Source organism: Actinia tenebrosa, unplaced genomic scaffold (assembly GCF_029948245.1).
Source record: "Actinia tenebrosa isolate PJP-AT-01 unplaced genomic scaffold, QUT_ActTen_1.0 PGA_scaffold14__42_contigs__length_11649687, whole genome shotgun sequence".
NCBI classification, from domain to species: Eukaryota; Metazoa; Cnidaria; class Anthozoa; order Actiniaria; family Actiniidae; genus Actinia; species Actinia tenebrosa.
The window spans coordinates 5682509-5704481 of record NW_028292574.1 but is presented as its reverse complement, the minus strand read 5'-3'; the positions used below and the strand labels follow the sequence as shown (position 1 = coordinate 5704481).

Here is a 21973-nt window from a genome sequence, read left to right as displayed (position 1 = left end):
GAGACCCATAGAAATGATTTATGACAACTTAAGGCTCGCTCCAATAAGATGAAAATATTTAATCTAATAACTTTTACCCAATACACCGATGCCACATTCATTGTGCTACTTCCCTAGTTACTGTTGCTATGACGTCGGACAAGCTGAAATGCGTTTTCGCTATACAGCATGCAGATACCGATTGCTGAAAATCGTAAATGTCTGTCTTTAGAATCATTGCATACTAAAGGTTACATTTTTAAAAAAATTCGATAATTACTAAAAAGTCTCATAAATTCGAGTTTGTTCGTCGGACATTCTTTATTCCATCGGGAAAATTTTCCATTGTTTGGATGGGCACTAAAGCATGAGGGGAGAAGCGTTGCGTGACGACACCGAAAGCGGCTCTAGCTGTGGGAGACTATCGATCGTATTTTCCGGACTATTTTACTGACGTCATGCTCCTTGGTTATTAAGGACTTCAAAACAAACACAACTGTGGATTTTAGGGAATAGGTGATGAGGTCATTCACTTAGCCAATGGGGTTAGAATGATACTGAAATGATATCATGTATATATATATATACATAAAATAGGTTAAAAAATTAAACTGAGTTAAGCCGAATTATTTTCACTAAGCTGTTGATACATTTCCGTGTGTACGTTGGGTGTGCTGTATTCAATGAACATCTGTAGCTATATATATACATATATTATATGTTCTACGTGTGCTTACACGGACGGCTGAAGCTCTTAAAATTCATTAAATTTAAATAAATTAAAACAGCTTCTTTTCAATGCCAATCTTAAGTGAAATGCGTCAGAAGTCTTGAACGGACATATTCACTTCACAAATAGCGAAGGTAAGACTTTTTGACAATGAATTCTTAAGCTTTAGTTACTCAAGTATTGAATTTCTGACCATCTCTGAAAAGCGAATTGAAAATTGAAAAGGTTTATTCAGAAACTTTTCTAAAATCTTATTTATTTGCTGACATTTGCTGTTGAAGATTATGATTATACATCGTCTTCATTTCTTGTACGCCATTAATTAACTCTTTTTCCTTTAAATTTCTTTAATATTGTTTTAGCCAAGGTTCGAAGATGTCTCGAGGTCGTCCAAAATATCACCGAGAACCCAGGACTTCTAATTGCACCAAATTCTCGCTATTTTTTCTCAATGTCGTCTTTTGGCTAGTTGGATCAATTATAGTTGCATTCGGAACCTACGTTCTGGTGGAATCAAAAGACTTCTACAAACAACTGGCAGACCTATCCTTTCAGCCTGCCATCTTCTTTTTCTTGTTAGGAGCTCTGGTTTTCATTATAACGTTCATCGGTTGCATCGGAGCTCTGAGAGAAAATACGTGCTTTCTTTGTACGTATGCTGCTATACTGACCACCATTCTTCTGTTAATGTTGGGCATTGCTGTGGTCGGATTCTTGTACAAGGAAAAAGTCGAAAGCAAAGTTACTTCGTCGTTGAAAAATGCGTTTGCTCACTACAGAGATCCCAAGAGAGAAGATCTTAAAAACATAATCGATGCCACCCAACAGGAGTTTAAGTGTTGTGGAGTTGAATCATACAACGACTGGGATAGCGATCTCTATTTCAACTGCTCTGCAACCTTTAATGGGCTAAAACCTCAGGCAAGTTGTGGAGTTCCATATTCCTGCTGCCTTGCTGAGCTACAGTTGAACACTCAATGTGGCTATGGCATAAGGAAACCAGAAAAGACCCTAATAGAGAGGAGAAATGTTATTTACACTGAAGGCTGCGTTGAACAAGGAAAAGCTTGGCTCGCTAACAATTTGGTTCTTATCGGTGGTGTTTGTATAGCAGTATTCATTCTCCAACTCATCTCGATATTTTTGGCAAACAATTTAAGAGAGGAAGTGAAGGAAATCAAGAAGATGCGAAGATAAATAAAGGATTCACACTCCCGGCACTTAAATAGTACTTAAACAATACACATTTTTTGGAAAAATTTAAGTCAAAGACTATTACTCGACTATAGTCAAAAAAGAAATTGCTTTACTTTTTTATTTTTTGTATACAGCAATATTGTTAAAGCTATTTTTGTATTTTTTTAGTTCTTGATAAATCAGAAAGTTGCAACACAGCAGGCCCTTAGGGAAGGTACATTGTTTATTAGGGGTGGGGGGGGGGGGGATAGTTGTAGCTCTTCTCCTTCCACTCAACAGAGGATGCCAATGGGGCTAGTAGTTAGCTAACAATTGTCAAAAAAAAAAAAATAGAAGTTATTAATGGTTAACTGATATTTCATTATTTTGGTTACTAGTTAATATTATATTTTATTATATGACCGTGAATCTTAGAGCCTGGACACTAGCAAATCGAGCAATCTGATTGGATAGATCGCATCGCGGGCTGGTCTAGATTCTCCAGTATTAACCGGTCCGATCGCATATTAATCTTACGGCGAAAACATTTTGTCCTTTTCAATGAAAAGTGGTCATATAATAAAACTCTTATCAACCGAGCTTGGTAGGTCTGTACGGGAAAATCTTGACCTCGGTCGGGTACAGACCTCCCTGCGCTCGGTAAATAAGATCTAAATTTTATGAGATGACTAGCGCTCGTAAAATTATCATAATTATAACTGTTACGTTTTAACTGACATTAGTAGTTAACTGACAATAAGACTCTCTATACTGAGGGACCTTAAGCTGAATGTAGGACGGCAACGCAGGCGACAACGCGTCGGGGAAATTGGAGGCGCCTGAACAACAAACCAAATCATATACACCTATATATGTTTATACCTTATAAGTCTGTGCTAAGTTTCTTTATATATTCATTCATAGATCGGGCTGAAAAAATAGTATAATGTCCTTAAGTGAGACAAACTCGGTAGCATTTAGCCGTTCAAGGTTGAGGAAATACTGGGTCGAGGTAGCATTACAGTGCATTGTAATGCTGTTTAAAGGGGACATACTTCCAAAAAGGCCTATATTTTTTGTGTCGACCCAAATGTCTCCTCAACCTTGGAACGGCTCATAAAATGCATGAATGAATTGTATATAGATGAAAAAATCCATTTATACACAACTGCCAAGTTTTTTTGTGTTTTTTTTTTTTTTTGTTTTTTTGTATTCAGTTAGGCTGAAAAATGCATATTAGTATAAGCAAGTTGTTCGAGATAAGAGACACAAACTCTGGCTGTTTTTTATGATAAAAATAATCACTGAATCGAGAAATCGAGAACTGCATAAAATGAACATGGAACGAGGACCTCGGTGCACGCAGTGGCAAGAGCTCTATATTTTCGTGTAGTCATTCAGACTACGTTAATATTATAATTAGGCGCAATTTTTCATTGGTGACACATACTCAGTTGCGCTAGATTTATGCATGATTGGACCTTATCAAGAGTTCTCATTAATAAGTCATGAGTAAACCAGCCAATCAATGGGCTATTTTTGGGTCACATGATGTTACTTGAAACCTGGTAAAGTGCCGTGAAAGGAATGTATTCAGTCTGGAGTAACTGGAACAAAATTAATTCAGTCCTAGGACCGAATTAATTTTGTTCCAGTTACTCCAAGTCGAATAATTAATGAGATGAGAAGTCATTTCAAAGCCTCCAATATCGGACTGGACGGGATTTCAAGTCCGCGCAATTAGTGCGGCTGCTCCTCGGACTGGAACTAATTGCTTAGACCTGAAATCCCGTCCAGTCCGATATTGGAGGCTTTGAAATATTACTTATAGCATGGATGCACATACACCTATATATAGCTCTTTTATGAGTAAATAGTTATGCATATATAATAGCCATACAACGTTTGTATCATACATTACACTCTCAGCTGTAAAATCAAGATCCCATAACTTGACACAGCCAGCCAGGTCATTAAATCGGCAAGCAACTTTTTATTGTCTTGTCTTATACAGCGACTTAAAAAAACGTCGTTGAGAGTCTTGTTGCATGTTGCATGTTGCATGTTGCATGTTGCATGTTGCATGTTGCATGTTGCATGTTGCATGTTGCATGTTGCATGTTGCATGTTGCATGTTGCATGTTGCATGTTGCATGTTGCATGTTGCATGTTGCATGTTGCATGTTGCATGTTGAATGTTGCATGTTGCATGTTGCATGTTGCATGTTGCATGTTGCATGTTGCATGTTGCATGTTGCATGTTGCATGTTGCATGTCACAGGTTGCAGGTAGCATGTTGCATGTTGCATGTTGCATGTTGCATGTTGCATGTTGCATGTTGCATGTTGCATGTTGCATGTTGCATGTTACTCACTATATAAGTTTGACATGTACTATATCCATATCCTGTAAATGATGTCAGCACAAAAGAAAGTATATACAGGCAAAGTTTGTTTTGTAAAAATGTAATAATCTTGTTATAATATAATTTCTTGTTGAAACGTAACCAAACTCATAATTCGAAATTTGAAATCAAAACCAACTATTTCACATATCTGACATACGCTATATAGTACAGTTCAAGCTTGGTCAGTGCGACAGCAACAAAACCTTCCAACCTTTTTTGAAATAGCCCTATTGTCAGTCTTCCTACACATTTTCGTATATTAACCAAAAAAGGCAACGTTCGACGGTGAAATAATGTTTATCTTTTCAGCGCACGGAGTTTAATTATACCCCCTCGGGCCTAGAAACTACATGTTTTACTGCGCGAACATGCAGCTAAAGCGCCACAACGTAAACATCGGGATTTTTTACCCAAGTTTTGACAATTGGATACAAATATTATGAATCAAAGTTCTACATACTATAATAATAAACTCAATTAAAACCGCTTTCAGACCTCAGTTGCCCAAAACTTGCGAGAGACAGAGGCCATCCCAGACCCTCTGATTTGTTGTTGTCGCGGAAAGTTCCTTGGTAAAATATATTGAATTTGTTTTCAAACTATGGAACTCGCTACCAATACACTGTAAAATGAATGTAGTAAGCCTTTCCAAATTAAGGAACTTGTTAAGGAACACCCATTTTGCTTCCAAAATGGAACATTACTTACAACCTTAGAATCTTTTGAGTTTGAATCTTGATAAATTTTGATGTTTTCCGTTTTATTATCGTTTTTTCCTCGTCAATTTTAATGTTAATTATGTTTGTACTGTATGTAAATTGTATGGAGATGGAATATCAATTGGGACGAAAATTCTGTTTTCTAGCTTCGCCAGTCACAAAATTTGTATGTCTCAAGTTTTATAAAATGTATATGTTTATATTGTGACAAATAAACTAAACTAAACTAAATTAAATTCATAAAACCGTAGCTATTTGATTGTGTACTACACCTTAGAGTGCAAATAATATACCCGTGAAATAGATAGCTAGCTAACTAATTACTAACTTTGTGCTATTGGTTGCCTAATTAAGTCTAATTAGTCAAAGAAATAGGCGAGCCGTGACGGGTGAACTAGTGCAGGTGTGCTACTCAAGGGCGCGCATTTTTAAATATTTTAAAGCACGCTTGCAAAAACTGAAACAATATTTTATTGTACATGCTTTTCCTTCGTATAATTTGACATGTTCGCATTTTCGAATTGGTATCTGTTCAACAACAAGTGGAGCTTGATTCATGTTTTATGACTTGATATTCAGCTGATGACTGTATAATCTTCAAATTGTCTAGTGTTTAAGTCATTGCTTTTTCGTTCTTAAAGCTAAATTACAAACGACGATAGTTTTTCTTCATTAATTGTCCACACTGCGGGCAGAAGCAAAAGTGGCGTTCTACGAAGCTCAAACAAGTAGGGCTAATATGGTTCAGGCGAAATGGTTTTTGGGCTGGCCAAAGCCAATACGCAGAAGACACCTGGAGTACTGGAACACGACATGCACATTGGAGTAATTTATGCCTTTCTCGCCATTTCCAAGGAACAAGTAAGAAGATTTTATGGAAGATCTTGGCGAATTTATATTTAACTTGCTTTTTAAATTATCTAATCAATAACGATTTTGATGTTCTACAAATTCTAATTATAAAAAATATAAAGATAAAAATGGTAGAAAACACGTTCATTTGCGTACTGGGTCTTTTTTAGCTATAGTTGTTTGAGTCATGATTTGTTTTAGTTTATAAATGCGTATTGTCTTGATTTTTAGCAAGATACTAAAATAAAAATGGTAGAAAACACGTTCATTTGCGTACTGGGTCTTTTTTAGCTATAGTTGTTTGAGTCATGATTTGTTTTAGTTTATAAATGCGTATTGTCTTGATCTTTAGCGTGATAAAACAAATAAAAATGGTAAGAAAACCCGTTCATTTGCGTACTGGGTCTTTTTTAGCTATAGTTGTTTGAGTCAAGATTTGTTTTAGTTTATAAATGCGTATTGTCTTGATCTTTAGCGTGATAAAACAAATAAAAATGGTAGAAAACACGTTCATTTGCGTACTGGGTCTTTTTTAGCAATAGTTGTTCGAGTCTTGATTTGTTTTAGTTTATAAATGCGTATTGTCTTGACCTTTAGCGTGATAAAACAAATAAAAATGGTAGATAACACGTTCATTTGCGTACTGGGTTTTTTGTGTCATGATTTACTGCATAATTAAATTTGCGTCTTGTGTCTTGGTTTTTAGCTCAATTCAATAAACTTGTTAGAAAAAAACGTTCATTTGTGTAATGAGTTGTTATTCTAGTAAACGCCCGTGCCCTTGTCATGCCTCACTGAATTCCTATGTGTTGTCTAATTAAGCACTAACTATCTCCTATTTAATCCTAACTATTTCACGGGTATATTATTTGCACTCTATTGGCTAGGGTATAATTAACACACAAACTTAGCTTCTTGTAATTAATCTTTCTAATTATTGCATGATAATAGTGTCATCAATCAATGAATGGCGTGAATCATTAGCTAACTTAACGTTTGTTAGAGATTAAATTCAGATTTTCTAGATTCTTCTTCACTAGTTAAATCATAATACAATATCAATTTTGTGCAGTGATAAGCTATGAAATATTTCCTATGTTGGTTGTTTTAAACAATATGTTTGGAGTTAAACCACAAAGTTGAAAATATTATGTAGCCTACAGAATTTGAATAAAAGAAAAGGTGTTGACGTTTGGTCATTTGAAAATTCCAAACTATAAGTATTAAGCAATAAATGACAATGAGTGAACTAAAGACTTTTATATAAGCAACCGGTAATTTTAATAAATTTGTCAAGTAATTACTAAAGTACATAATGCAGTCGAAATAGAAGAAATAGCTTTGGTTTTTTGTTTTGTTTTGTTGTTGTTGTTTTTTTTTTGTTTTTTTGTTGTCGTTTTTTTCACTACTTTTTTAAATGTATACTATAAACCATCCCTTGAGCCAGTCGATTGGAGATAATATAAGATATATTTTGGTAGAGTGCGTAATCGGTGTATTTGAACTCAATGCTTCATTTTACAGAGAGGGTTTGAAACAGTAGAAAGTTTAGGAAATAATAAATGAAGCCGAAAATAAGTTCGAAGTGTTCATTTAAAAGCAAAGACACTAATACGCTGTATCCGCTTCTAGAGATTATTGACACTAAAGTACTAGTCTTGCACCTGTATAAATATTTCTGTTAATAAATGTGTTATGTAATAGCGTAACCAGGAGGCATTACTGAGAGTATCCATCAGTTGTCTGAATTACTGTTGTTGAAATCGTGACTGCAGGCGCTGACTTCTATAATATGCTATATTGACTGACATAAGTATTAACATTTTTGCCAAACGATTCGAGTTTTGTCTCTAGATCTAAAGCCCCGTTTACACTAGCGATTTTTGCGGCGATTTTTGCTGCGATTTTTGTGGCGATTTTAGGAAATATGAAATCTTTTGTCTCATCCTTCAAAAGAGACATTCGTCTAGGAAAATCTTGGTATCCTGAAAAAAACTTTATAAGTAAATTCTTTACCATTATTTATTATGGGCAATATCGCGAAAAAATCGCAGCGAAAATCGCGCCACAAAAATCGCTAGTGTAAACGGCGCTTAACGATTCTAGTCTTGTCTCTACATCTAACTTTTGCAGATGCTGTCTCATCTTTTTGCATGGAAGTTAGTTTTCTACCCCAGAACTTGTTAGTTTGAACACTGAGTTATAATTAGTTGTATAGGTAAAACACTGAACTAGTCTATCTAGTCTTAGTACAAAGTTCCTTTTCACCTGCCTGATGAAACATCTTTTCACGATCCTTCAAGAGATCATCAATCACTATGAATTCATAAAGAAATATCGAAAAAACAAATAATTAAGACTCTAAGCACCGATTGACTCAGTGTGACTTGCCCATTTAAATTTTAAATAAAATAAATATACCGTTATACCAGCAAATTAAAGGTTAAGAAATAGTCTCATTGAACAGAAATACAAATAGCTGTTTGCTGCTCATCGCAGTTATTTCCCTTGATCATGGCTTGACTCCCGACAAGCTTCGGTAAAAAAGGGTTTGATTTGTTTTGTTTTGGATTCAATTCTAATGTCTCAAAGACTTGGTGAAGACTTAGCCTACTATCTTTTTAGAAAAAGATCTCGTAAAAGCCGGTACTTGACTGATTTTCGCTGAACAAAACTCACGTCAGTCATGCTTGCCAGTTTTCTGTAACTGACTGATTGATTCACTATGGAACAAGCACGGTTTTCTAGATTTTAACTCAAATTATCAATCCGCTTTATTGCTCTCAAAAAAATCGTACTGATCAGTAGAACTCTTATTCCGCTTTTTTTTTTTTTTTTTTTTTTTTTTTTTAAATTTTAGCAAGAGCCAGCGTTTCCTGCAACGACTTATAGGTCCATCCGCCGACTACTAAGAACTAAGCAGCTGTGATTTTCAGCCTTGCTTTCGACAACAAGGATAGTACGTAAACTTCGCCCCTCGAATTTAAACTTGTTAAAATTAAACTTAATGTTTAAACGGGTAACAATATATTGAATTCCCAAACACATTAGCAAATACTTTGCTATACTAATGTTTAGTAATTTCATTTATTGCAAAATAAATATATCTTACACGCTAATCAATATTTCGATATTAATCTTCAATTTAGCCTATTTACATTTTTATTGATATTACGTTTGTTGAATTATTAAACTTCAAATTTTACATGTACACTATTAACCTGAGAATTTTTTTAAACCAGTGCACGACATTCTACAATGTGTTGCTCTTAAAATCTGCTTTAACGCCGTTATTTTGCGAGCACTTTCTTTTCAAACATGAGCTGAGCGAGTTATGGTCCTTAAGTCCTGATAAAATTGTCTCGATATGAAAGCCTTTATTTTCTTTGATCGACGTGGTTTTATTTGGTATGGAAGATGCCGAATATGTCCCATAGATTCCTGAAAATAATTTACTACTAGTCAATGGAACACCGCTCTTTATGTAATCAACTTTCGCTTCAGTTTTTGAAACAACATCTTTCTCCTTCTCAGTATTTTTGAGCTTGATATTCTCTCCATCAGATCTCTTTTTGTTTGCTCTCTTACGCCTGTATTCTCCTTTGCTAAAGTCTTCGTAATTTAAGGGATTGATTGTCCAGAAATGGCCTTTTCCATTAGGGCTTCGACCAACTTTTATAAAGCACTCGTTGAGACTCAAATTATGGCGAATGCTGTTTCTCCATCCAGGTCCTTTGTTCCGGAAGTACGGATAATTGGTAAGAATATAGTTGTAAATGTCGCTAAGAACGAGCTTTTCCTGTGGGGTGCTGAGAATTGCTTTCCCGATCAAGCCAATGTAGGACTGGCTCGGTTTTTCGTCTTCAATGGGATGGTAGCTGAACATACCTGGGATAGAAGCTGAGTGGTGCAGGTAAGGTCCTATGTGCTGGATAACACCTTTTGGGTCAAGTAATGGGACAATTCCATGTTCCTGGCCAAGGTAGCGCTGAGTATAAGCAGGACCAATAACTGATGGGTACAAGTATGGGTAACTGCTGTGTTGTGGAGACTTAAAACAACCAAACGTTGGCGCCGTGGTGGAAATGCCAGACGAGAAAGGGACCTTCTCTGAGCTCGAGCTTGCGCTTGCCACAAGGAATGGCGAAAATGCTGAGCTCTTGTCTCTTGAGCCGGACAATATACTATCAATACTCATGGTTTTACAGCGTCTCTGGCCTCACGATCTTCAATGACAGTCTAACGCTATCAAGTATGACTCGGGCAAAGCCTCTTCCAATGCAGTCTGAAGGTAAATGAGCTGTGGGAGGTCTACTTACAAAGACTTATATTGGTTTAGAAAAAATACGCCCCAAACTATTGGTTCATTGAAATCTAATTGTCATGTCAAACAATGCAGTTTTAAGGTCTTTGTAATCAGCTCATGAAAGAGCGCTATTGTTCAAGCTACTTTTACTCTCGACGATATTATCCTTTAGATACTTGAAGCACTCGTACACTGTTTCCCCCCGCTGTATAAAACCCCGCTGGTCTTTGAGTTTGAAGCTCTAATGCGACTCAATTGGATATTTTTAAGCGTTGCAATTTGGTATGAAGCAGCCTTGTTTATTTGTCTATGACTTCAGTCATTAACTTTACGTTTATTATCTTCAATTATTATCCCACGCCTTCATCGTTACCCATTGTCAATCATGTTTGTACCAAACCCTGATTAATTCAATTTCAAGTCTTTGTGGAGGTAAATCCATCGAGAGTTAAGATTTTAAGAGAGTCCATTGTGATATGTAGAGATGTGGAAAGCTTGGAAACATTAGAGCAATTGGCAAATGTACGATCAGTTTGAGATGAGAGGTTTCGATGGGTTTTTACTTGAACTTGTTTAAGTAGTATGATCTATATACAATAAACAAACCGGGCTAAATCACTTTTAAATTCGACTGAAGAGCACTGGAAAACGTTAATATACAATAGACAACAAGAGACAAAAGAAAAAACAGCTTTCAAAGTGTCCACCCTAGTATTAACAGAATCAAATGGCTTATTGAAATACTAGTAGTCTTTGATAGAAAGATGACAGGAGGTTAACAATAGTAGCTTTGCTTTCAGAGAACAACACGTGAAAAAAATTTGATAAAGCCACCCCCTCCTATTCTCTTACGATCATTTAGTCATTAAACCCGTGTTTATTGTTTATCACAGTAATGACGTGCTAATACCTTGCTATTTAGTGCTAATGGTTCAAACTGAGCGAAGGGCGTGTTCTTCATCAACCTTAAACAAAACAATTAGGTTGTATTTATTGTAATAAATCTATGAACGTTGTAAAGAAAAGAGAATGTTTGGTTTTCAAACAATTTATGAATGAAATGGTCAATAAAGTATATTTAAAAACGTATTTCCGTAATGACTTAGTTGTTTAACTTTGAGTATGATTTCATTGGATTATTTTTGCAAATCAAATGGTCAAGTTTTGTCTATTCAGTACGTGATCTTCAAAAATCAATTTTTAATTTTTTAAATCATTCAATCCAATTCGAGAATATTCATCTAGGCTAAAGAATTTTAAACCTGCGATTAATCGTTTCCAAATTAGGTTCAATGAAAAAGTATTTGTTCTACCAAGACTCAATCAATTCGATTTTCTTTTTCCTCGCTCTCAATCTTCGGGCACAGCAATGAATGACAACTAGCTTTAAAACTGATTTGTTCGCACTTGGTTATAAATAAATAAGGGATTTTCGCCTGCTATTTATATAGACACCTTGTTGTAACTATAGACAAATTATGATTTTAAAATGCCTAGAAGAATAATGCGAAGTAACTTGAAGTGTTTAAAGCAATATAATCACAGTTTTGAAGAACTCGACTTCAAACCACCAAAACGTTTCAGCGTGCAGCAAGATTTTAAGTTGAAAGCGTTTGACTGAATTTTTCAGCGAATTTTTATGAGTAATAACTTTTTAACCCTTTTTTCTTTGATAATTTTGTTAGGGTAAATTATGCCAAGATTCTTAAAATATTTATTTGATTTTTTTTTTTTTTTAAATATTTACATATATAAAGCCAGGTTTTAGGCATTCAACTACGAAGAAGAGTTTGCCTTCTTGTCATTTCACTGCATATTCACCATGTTATATTTTACCATTAATTATTATTACTTATTTATCAAACGATTATAGAGTTGGTCATGGAATCTTGTAGAGCCACAAGTGTTATTTCACTCCATACTTCATACTATCAATTTTGTTTTCTAGAAAAATACGAATTTATTCTCAAGATCTTTGATCTCCTGGTTCCTGTGCCAGAAATGTGCTTTGATTGAACAGCATTTAAAAGATGCCACAACTTGCCAAGATACCACAATTTTTTTTAAAAAAGCCTTGACGAATACTTAGTGCTCACCTCATATGAATTATTGCCCAATTAAAATAAACAAACGTAAGATACTAAATAAAATAAATGAATAAATAAATAAATGGGATTTAACAGTTGCATTTCTACAGAGTAGCTATTCATCCCATGTAATTGCAATTGGAATTTAGGAGTTGATTTTTGATTTCTAGATACTAGACCTTGGCCTTTGGGAAAATCTTTCAATTTTTGTAAATCCCTAAAATCGTGCTTTGAAAATAGTTGCTTTAAGGCCTCTCTCTGTTTGTACGCCAAAGGGACCATTACCAACTTTTAGTGCAGTGTAGAAACTTCCAGAAAAGATTCCGCTAAAGTTTTCTTTTCAAAAAGATGACGGGTCATGATTTATGTGTTTCCTGCTCTCGACGACTCAGGAATAAAGAAAACCACTTTTTAGGGGGAAGCATTTGTCCTAGAATATTCGAAAGTAAACGATGTATTGATGAACTAAAAATCATATACATATATCTACTACGGGACAATAAACCCATCTAATGTGTCTTTGTAAATCTCATATGAGACTTGGTAGCTTAGTGGCTAGAGCACCGGAATCGCCAGGGCACTGGTTCAAATCCCGTTCAAGACTCAGAATTTTTTTTGAGTCTTATACTAATTAGCAGCTGCATAAGCTGCTTGATACACTGTGCAGATCATCTCAATTATTAGATACATTAATACCGCAGTACTGACAAATATATAGTCTATATATATTCTCATATGAAATCATTAGTTTATAACTTAAGTTAGTAATGTGGTTTTACTACATGTAAGCTGACATTGTACTGCAACGAGATGCTGGACCTTTTTCATAAACGAAGAAAGAGTGACTCTTTCCAATACATCTAATTTTTAGCCGCACTAAAATTAAAATCAAAATTTCAAATTTCAAGGGAATAAGCCAAACGTTTGGGTAGAGAAAGAAATGATGAAAGAAAGAAAAGAAATAACTTTGGGAAGTGAAGCTCTTCATGATATATACTCAACGTTGTATTTATTACAGAAAATATATTTGGTAATCATATATCCTTGCCTTGATCAAGCTAGATTTTTAAAGATATATTATTGCTATTGTCATTGATCCGTGTCAATTATGTCCAGTAGCTAGTCATAAAAAAGTTGCCCTGTTTAACTTGGATCTTGATCGTGTGCAAGGATTTTGTTTTTCGTTTGGCTTAATTTTACAAGCCTACTATAATTAGATGGCCAAAAAAATGTTTTCACATCGCATAACTAATACTTATTTATTGAGAAATCTGTTTGACAAAATAAAGCTATCGTTACGGCATTATCATTATCATCATTAATAATCTATTTGACAAAGTGTCAAGATGTATACTTCAAGCATTTTCGTAGTCTTTGCTCGACATACTTCAGAAAGGGAAAAAGGTAACGGTTTCTAAGTGGCGAACAAAAAGAGCAACACCTGTATCTCGTTGGCTACAGATTTCTAAACAATACCAGAAAGTTTTTAGCTCCCTTTTTGAAAGGATGCTGAGAGATTTAATAGTTTCTCTTAAACTCATAAGAAAATGGGCGGACCACAAGCAACACCAGATGATCATTTCAGTTTTTGTAATCATTACCAGAAATCCGAGACATTTTGCTCCCGTAGTATATTTAGCCAGCGGTCGTTTTAAGGAGTACTGACTATGCGCAGTGGTATATTTTCATGTAAACAAACATGGCGGAGCGATCTCATAGAAGTACCGATCGGGTGGATTACAAAGCATTAAATACACTTTCTACAGTCGACTTAGACCTTAGTTTAAAAGGGAAAAAAAAGTACAGTCGTGGATCTAAAATATATCTTGTGGAGAGACTCATTAGCCGGCGAAAAGCAAATAAGGAGGTAGGTAAATGTGTCGTTTATGGAGATACTTAACCCGTAGTATAAATTTATGCATTTATATTTCTGCAATTTAAAAACATAGGAACTTGAATACCTTGTGAAATGGAAGGATTGGCCGCTATGGAGTTGTACCTGGGAACCTTCTTGTCATTTGAATGATCACCTTATCAGGTAAAGAAGTGTTTTAAATATAAGCTTAATATTTGATGGAGTTGCAAAACCAATACTACAATAATTTCCTTTTGTGTGCATGAAATACGTATAAACTATCGAATACTAAGGGAATTTTTCTTACTTTATTTGTAGGACATACGATAATCCTGTTATTACAAGGGAAAGAATTCAGCATGGGGCTGCATTATTTCTGGAAGCTGTTTTAACTATTCTGAAATCAAATGCTGTCAAAGTTAGTTATTCAGCTGAAATTAGACTAGATCATGATATTGTAAGATATGTATTTAGAGGAAAAGGAAAACAAGCCGCCGATGGAGTCTGCATGCTTTTTGATAAATATGATTTTATTCGATTTGATCTTCCAGAATATTGGTATTATTATTTACATGAGCTTGGACAAGGAATAGCGATTGATTTTCCAATTAAGTTGAAAACTGTTCTTAGTTTTGTGAAAAAAAGATACCTGATATCTAATGGACAACTCAAGCTTGCCCCTAATTCTCCGATCGAAAAAGTGATAATTTTTGTAAATAGAAGAGCTTGTGGTTGCAATAATATTTAATTTAAAAAAAGTGACTGACATATATACAAGGTCGATGAAACGGTCACTTAATTTGGTACATTATTCGTTTGTTAAATAATTTTATAGCATTTTTTTAATAGAATTGTTTACACTTAATTATCAGAAAGCAGTAATAAAAATATGAGCTTTTTAAAATTATGAGAGTACCTATGCAGTGAATCTTAAAAAAATTATAAGAATCAATTCATTAAACTCTTTATCCAGTAAAATAATTAAGATATATATTTTTATTTCCTATATAATAGAATCATGTCGTTAGACCTGGGTAGTAAGATCATGCTCTTTCAAAAGATCAATTAATTCAGATTTTTTCATTTTTGCAATTCCTTTGGCTTTAATTTGTCTTGCTTTGATCGCCTCTCTTAACATCTTGACATTTAAGTTCTTGTATCCATTTGCTTCAACTGGGTTTTGAGTTTCATCACATTTGAATGCTTCACCATCATTTTCTGGTTCTCTTAAACTGGCCTTCATCCTTTTTTTCCTTGTGTCAATGATGCCATCCTCCCAGTAAGCTGCATCCTTTTTTGTGTATTTCCTTTTACCCCTTTCACAATGTTTAAGTGCTTCTTGACGGTGTTCTAGAAGCAATACATCTTGAGCAGCATCCCACTTGTTTGATTTTTGAAAATAAATCCTCTTTGCATCGTCATTGTTTTTTTCAATTCCTTGACCAGTAAACTGTTTGAAGTTCTTGTAATTTTTCATGAAGATGGGAACATGATATACTAATGCATGCATGTATGGAGTAACTCTTTTATTAGAATAGCCTACTCTTTTATCACCAAGTGAGCAAAATAAATTGATGAAGTCTTTTGATTGCTGAAAAATTTCAAGGTGAAAATCATTAGAATATACATCACAGTTAATCAAATTGTACAGAGAATAAAAATCTTTCCAAAGTTCGATGACAGTTTCTTTTGTTTCTTGAAACAGGATATCTAGTTCTTGCAGCTTTGCTGGGAGAAGTTTCATTAGCTTCTTTTTGTCTGAACCAACAAGGCTTGTCCAGTCATATGACCCACTTCCTTTCCCATCAGCATTTTTTTTCTCCCAGATTGAAAAAGTAATACCTAAATCATTAATGGTTTGAATCAATGTCTTTAGATTAACACCCTTTTCTTGATTGTTAGTTTTATTTTGATCTTGTTTGCCATCCTTCTCCATTGCTTCCATAATCAGGTTTTCAGTGAGCCTGTCAGTAATTCTCAGCATTAGATGAAGCTCATCTAGAATGACATGGTCCAGCTCAATGTTAAAAAGTGGTCTGTTGACACATGAAAATTTTTTGGATGAAGCACTTAAATCTTTTAGTTCCTTGAGTGTTCTTTTAATTTCTTCATTATAATATTCAAGATCTTTGGACATATCCCACCTTAAAAGCTTGTACACTTTACACCAAAGGCAAGCATAGTCTGATGTAGCACCACTGAGCCCCATGGTCATGAGTAAAAACTTGTAGTCTCCACCCAGAAATAATTCTATAGGTATATCTTTGTCATGGACTTTGATTTTCCCATTTTTATTTACATTGTTTATCTCTTGTATTATCTCTGAAAATGACTTTTCTAATGTTTCATATTTTTCTGGGCCATTAACTATTCCAATGGTTCTGTTACCTTTTGAAGACATAACCAGATCCCCGGTTTGCAATAGAGAGAATGACATGATCATAAAATTTGCTGATCTTGACATCTTTGCCCCATCACAACTGATCTTCACTTTTATTGGCTCATCCACTGGATGGTTTGGATTAGACTTAAGGAATTGACTAATATGCTCTTGTAAAGTGTTGGAAAATGAGAGCTGAGCACCAGGATATTGACCAGGAGTTCTTTCTATATGACAAAGTTTATTGAGCTCATTTCGCTTTTGTTTTATTAAATAGGATCTCGGTAAGTCTTCAGAAAAAACAGAAAGTTTATGATAAAATTCATCACTGGCACAAAATTTATCCAGCAAAAACAAAAGAGTTTCTAAGTTTTCTTGGTCAGTGGCATCTGTACTTTCTTTAGACAATTCACTTTCAAATTTCAAAGTGTGGTACTTCCCAGTGTTTGTCTCCTGGACCTTTAGGAAAGAAAGTTTGAGCCCATGTGACTCAAGGAACCAAAGGGCAACATCTGCTTTTCCTTTTAATGCCTTGAGTCTTCTGGAACTTTGTTTGTTCCCCAATTCGTCTATAGTTTTGCCTTCGCAGAGAAATCCAGATTTTTTCTCTAAATTCTGGACGTACGCGGAGAGTTCTACATTTCTTTCTTCTATTTCTTTGAATCTTTCTTCAAAGCTTTTTATGTTTTCTCCCACTTCATTTTCTTTATTTTTTAACGCCTCCTTCATTTCACTAGCTAAGTATTCTTTCTCCCCCTCCAGATCTTTGTACTTTAATTTCCATTCCTTTATTTCTTGTTCTGCAGCAGAAAGATTTTCTTCTACCTCTTTAGGTACCACAAGCTCTCTTTCATAGATGTTAAGAGTTAACTTTTTTCCCTGGGCTTCTTTTCTCTTACTTCCACTAGCTTTTTTCCCTGTGTATTTTTTGACAACTGATCCAGCTTCACGTCTTAACCTTTCGTGAATCCTCAATCCTGTCGCTTTACTTACTTTAAACCCTTGTCCAGGGATCCAAAAATTAAGTAGGTCGACGTAATCCAGGGTTTTTCCGTGGTCGTCTTTTATCCCAACAAGTTCATGCCATTTCATCAAAATAGGGTAAGGGATTTCTATTGCTAGAGCTATGGATGATTCATCAACATGCGACTGCAGTATATAAGATAGAGGAGGTTCAGCAACCTTAAGCTTAAAATCAATGGCTTTTTTTTCAAATTCTAACAGAGCGTCGGACATTTTGCTATTTAAAAATAATGAAAATACAGTGTACACGAGGTTGGCTTTAAATTTTATTTCGTAATTACATTACACGTGCATGCGATTTGATTGTTGTTGTTTCGTAATTTCCCGCTTTTTGGGAGCCTACAGATTCTAAAACAGCGGTATAACAAGGGAAACTACAAGGCTACAAAGCTGTAAACATGGCCGCTTCTTGAGCGAATAAAACGATTAAAATGAGTCATTTCTCTGCTTTTTGCAAGACATTTGCGGCTTCAGATGCTTGTCAACTGGATTCGAAAAATAGCTCTTTTCTCCTGCTGTTTTGCGGCCTTTTATTTTATAATAAAAGGTTAATTTTGACGGTTTTAGACACAACATGAAGTGAAGAATAATTTCAGAGGTCGGCACGGATGGATCCATGCAAAACAGCATAAGTCCAAGTCCATAAACTAATGCAGGTACCAAGCTTTTTGCTTCAATTAAGGGGCATATATTGAAGATATTCCTTTAAGTTTTTGATCAATTTTGCGTCCATAAGGACGAATTGAATGATACAAAAAGCGTTACGTTTGATGTTAATTGAACTGTACTTTTCATCAAAAGGTCGGCACGTAAAATTCGAAGTTGTTATGGTTCAAAAATAACACATTAAGTTTAAGATCACATACATTTCTTTGTATCGCTGGATAGCCATTTTTAAAGGCCCATTCGGGTGAAACTGGATATTCGTGATGCAAGATGTCTCGGATTTCTGGTAATGACCTCTATTGTTCTCTATTAACTCCTCTAAATCCCTTAGATACAGCATATTAAGACCAGTTAATGCTCATGTAGCTAGCCTTTTGAGGCTCGCACATGAGAACTCGCTTGAAATGTGTTCTAAACACGTGGATGAGATTAGGACATGGCTTTGAACAGGTTTTTTTTCTCGATATGGATTGTTGGGTTTTGTTGTCGTCGTTCCGTCTCTTTTTCATTCTGCATGACTTCTTACATTAGGCATACATTTCTGGATTCTTTCATTTTATTTCTTTTGATAAAAGAACAAATTGTGTAACTGAACTAAATTTGTCATGATAATTTTTGTTTAAGATCCATAAGAGCGCAAATTGGTACTCACGCGCTGTTTCTTTAGACTGAGAGACTAATTCAAACCATGCTATTCCAACCAATCCAAAAAGGGGTCATCACAGCACAGTAATTATCAATTAATCTAAATGTTGACTTAGTCAAATACAAGCCATGGCCAACCGTTGATGGATCGCCCTGTTGAACTCTTTGGTCAATTTAGTCGCTTGATCCACTGATCGTTCCAAGCATCTCAGTGTCTGGGCTTAGTATAAGTTCATGTATTACACTTTATTACACGATATCAGTGTGATATAGCCGTGAATAAAAACCATATCAGTGAAGTGACACGATATCACTTCACGGTGAACTGAAACTATTGTACATTTTGTCATTTTATCGACCCTAAATGTGCAATAAACAAATAATTATTACATGCTTAGGGCTTGATATCGTTCTTATTCACTCGTTTTCCATATGATATCGCTTACTCGCTCGCAGACTCGCTCACAGACTCGCTCGCTCGTTCCCGATATCATATGGAAACTCGTGAATAAAAATCTCTATGTACCTGCTATCATGGTGGATGATAGTGACAGGCTATCACAGCTAGTGGCACATTTTTCGTAAATTAATGGTAATGTATAATGTATAATTTGTTAACTACTTTTGCTCTTTCCTAAACCTGTTATAAATCTTTCTTGGACCTTTTGATTTGTTTGAATTTTTATCAATTCCTATAATTTCACGATAATCACGTACCGCCTGTGTATGGACCAGCCACTTATTTTTGTACCTCGGTTTCCCCCCTCCCCCCTCCCCCCTGGTTTCCTCCGGATTCTTCAGCCGTGCCCTGACTTAGATCAGCCCATAGGTTGTTTCAGGGTTCTATCTGTGAGTTGAGCCATGCCCTGACTTAGATTATCCCAGAGGTTGTTTCAGGGTTTGATCTGTGAGTTGAGCCATGCCCTGACTTAGATCAGCCCAGAGGTTGTTTCAGGGTTCTATCTGTGAGTTGAGCCATGCCCTGACTTACATCGGCCCAGAGGTTGACTCAGGGTTCGAATTAATAGTTAGCAGTGCCCTGACTTGGATCAGCCCAGCCGGGTTGTTTTCAGGGTTCGGTAGGGTTCCATAAAAGGTTTTTGGGCATCCTTTGGCGTTGTGTCCGCGAGGTACTAGTACTGTATTACCATAATCCACCTGGAGCGTTTACCGGCGACAAGGCTAAAAAACCGCTGCGCATGCGCCAAAATTCCTGAAAACAAGATGGCGGACGCGTGAGTGTTTCCCGTGTTCAAAATGCTTATATTTCCAATGACTCCCAGCGTTTCAGTTTGACTTTGATTGGAGATCGAGAGCAAGCAGATAAATCTGTAGACCCTATTGAATATGTCCATGGTCTTTGAAAGAATATTGACTCATTGATCATCATGGTAAACGATGCTGTTTTGGAGCAACAAAATTCATATTCTTGTAAATTGTGGATTCAAATCACCTTCGCTTTTTGAGCTGACTTAAGGTCAGGATAACATACTTAAGCTCAAGACTGTAGTATTTGGTTCATTATTTGTCATTCTATAACATATCAAATGAGCATTTGAATCCAAGGTTGAGCACCGAAACAATTTGCATTTTTTCCTTTCTTGTGCACGAAGCCTTCAACGAGATACCTGGGGCATTCGAGGGAAAATTCTTCGTACGATCAATAGTCCATCATTGCCATTCTAACCTTTCAAATATGACAAGATTTGCTATACTTTAAATCAAATTTATGATACAAATGGAATTATTTCAATAAAGATGTTTCCAAGTAATAAGTTGTAATCTTATTGCCTCCGAATATTTTCCGCCACAATATTTCCTTATTTAAGCTAATTATAGATCAACACAATTAAACTTCTAGCTTTGTGAAAATGTTTGTTATTGTTTCTTCTACTAAATATCGAAACTGGCAATTTCTTTTTGTTGAGATAACTTTTTTATTTTTAAGTTTCGAGTGTATTAATTTTTCATATATAAAATAATAGTAAACACAGCTAGGTTTCACTTCAGAAGGTAAATAAATAAAAAATGTCTTGGTGCTTCCAAAATGACCTATTCAATAAATTTTTTTTCGAGTTTACTTATTTTCATAACGTGAATACAAAACAAGTTGATCACTTAATTAGTTTAGCCTTTTTTTATATAAAATTATCTTAAATATTAATCATGCCACAAAGGTGGTTACTGGATATTTCTACTATTAGCATTAATCTATTCTGCATTATTGGTAAGACAGAAGATGATGCTATGGAATCAGAACAAGCATAAAATTAAAGTTTGTCAATAATTTATACACATACAATGGGATAAACCTCTAAATTCCTTTTTATATTTTTAAAATATTTCAAAAAAAATTTCAGTTAGTACAAAGAGGACTCATGCTCACACTCTTATCACTCATTAGGAGCATTTCAGATTTAGGTCTAGGACTAGTTAAAGCTTTATTTTATTTTATTTATTTTTGTTTGTTTTGTTTTGAAAGTAAACCTTTTTTAAAAAAAGAAAGTCTCCTTTTTTAGCCTCTCGTAAACTGTAATACTCCATGCAATCAAAACTGATTAATACATTGTGAAAGGTGACTGTAACTCTTTTTTTCTATTTATTCCAAATGATATCATCATTCTGACAAATATAATAAATGAAACACAATTATATCTCACTTCTGTAGTTAACCAATGATCTATTCCAAAAGAGCTTAATATATAGTCAATATATGAGTTGTTTCAAGAAATAAAACCTGGAACTGAAAAGAAATAACATTGACTTAGAGTCACACAAAATGTATACTTCCATTTTAAAGTTTTAAATTTTTTAAGTTTTAAATTTTAAATTTGACTAGGATATAACCACACTCCCAAGAAACATCTAATCTACTGATCTTATGTACCAAAACAATGGAATTTTAAGATTAATACATAAGGTATACTTATGAAGCATTGTAAAGAATAAATATCTAGCTGCTAACATGAATATATATAATTGGTTTTTTGCAAGTGAACATTTTCATGAAAAACCCCAGAATTGCCCAACTGAGTTCAGGAATTTTTCTATATATATTTTTTCTATTTTCTATATGGTCTTCTCAACAGTATACCTTTTAAACTATATATATATATATTTGTAAATGCATGGTAGATGGAAAATCTAT

At 34.8% G+C, this 21973-nt stretch overlaps 3 protein-coding genes and 1 pseudogene across 5 annotated transcripts; 2 read left to right on the top strand and 2 right to left on the bottom strand.

Moving 5' to 3' along the window:
* The first annotated feature begins 610 nt into the window (after positions 1-610).
* On the top strand, positions 611-3878 carry LOC116304806 (tetraspanin-33 pseudogene; annotated as a pseudogene). 2 transcript variants are annotated; one of them, XR_016119752.1, is made up of 2 exons: positions 611-843; positions 1072-3878. The product of XR_016119752.1 is annotated as a tetraspanin-33 pseudogene, transcript variant X1 (transcript). The 2 variants fall into 2 exon arrangements; XR_016119753.1 differs by having other exon boundaries at positions 841-934.
* Positions 3879-9116: 5238 nt separating this feature from the next.
* LOC116304802 (forkhead box protein I2-like) lies at positions 9117-10061 on the bottom strand. Its single transcript, XM_031714591.1, has one exon. The coding sequence runs from the start codon at positions 10059-10061 to the stop codon at positions 9117-9119; it is 945 nt and encodes a 314-aa protein (XP_031570451.1).
* Positions 10062-13854: 3793 nt separating this feature from the next.
* On the top strand, positions 13855-15018 carry LOC116295605 (uncharacterized). Its single transcript, XM_031703477.2, has 3 exons — positions 13855-14123; positions 14206-14294; positions 14430-15018. The coding sequence occupies exons 1-3, from the start codon at positions 13956-13958 to the stop codon at positions 14857-14859; spliced, it is 687 nt and encodes a 228-aa protein (XP_031559337.2). The 5' UTR covers positions 13855-13955; the 3' UTR covers positions 14860-15018.
* Positions 15019-15135: 117 nt separating this feature from the next.
* Positions 15136-17727, bottom strand: LOC148911301 (uncharacterized). Its single transcript, XM_089029939.1, has one exon. It carries the CDS (start codon positions 17725-17727, stop codon positions 15136-15138), a length of 2592 nt encoding a protein of 863 aa, XP_088886065.1.
* Positions 17728-21973: the final 4246 nt, after the last annotated feature.

Excerpts from the sequence above, each read along its gene's own strand:
- LOC148911301 (XM_089029939.1), bottom strand. The coding sequence starts at position 17,727 with ATGTCCGACGCTCTGTTAGAATTTGAAAAAAAAGCCATTGATTTTAAG.
- LOC116304802 (XM_031714591.1), bottom strand. The coding sequence starts at position 10,061 with ATGAGTATTGATAGTATATTGTCCGGCTCAAGAGACAAGAGCTCAGCA.
- LOC116295605 (XM_031703477.2), top strand. The coding sequence starts at position 13,956 with ATGGCGGAGCGATCTCATAGAAGTACCGATCGGGTGGATTACAAAGCA. Across the intron at positions 14,124-14,205 it reads GGCGAAAAGCAAATAAGGAG|GAACTTGAATACCTTGTGAA; the intron begins GTAGGTAAATGT and ends TTAAAAACATAG. Across the intron at positions 14,295-14,429 it reads TTGAATGATCACCTTATCAG|GACATACGATAATCCTGTTA; the intron begins GTAAAGAAGTGT and ends CTTTATTTGTAG.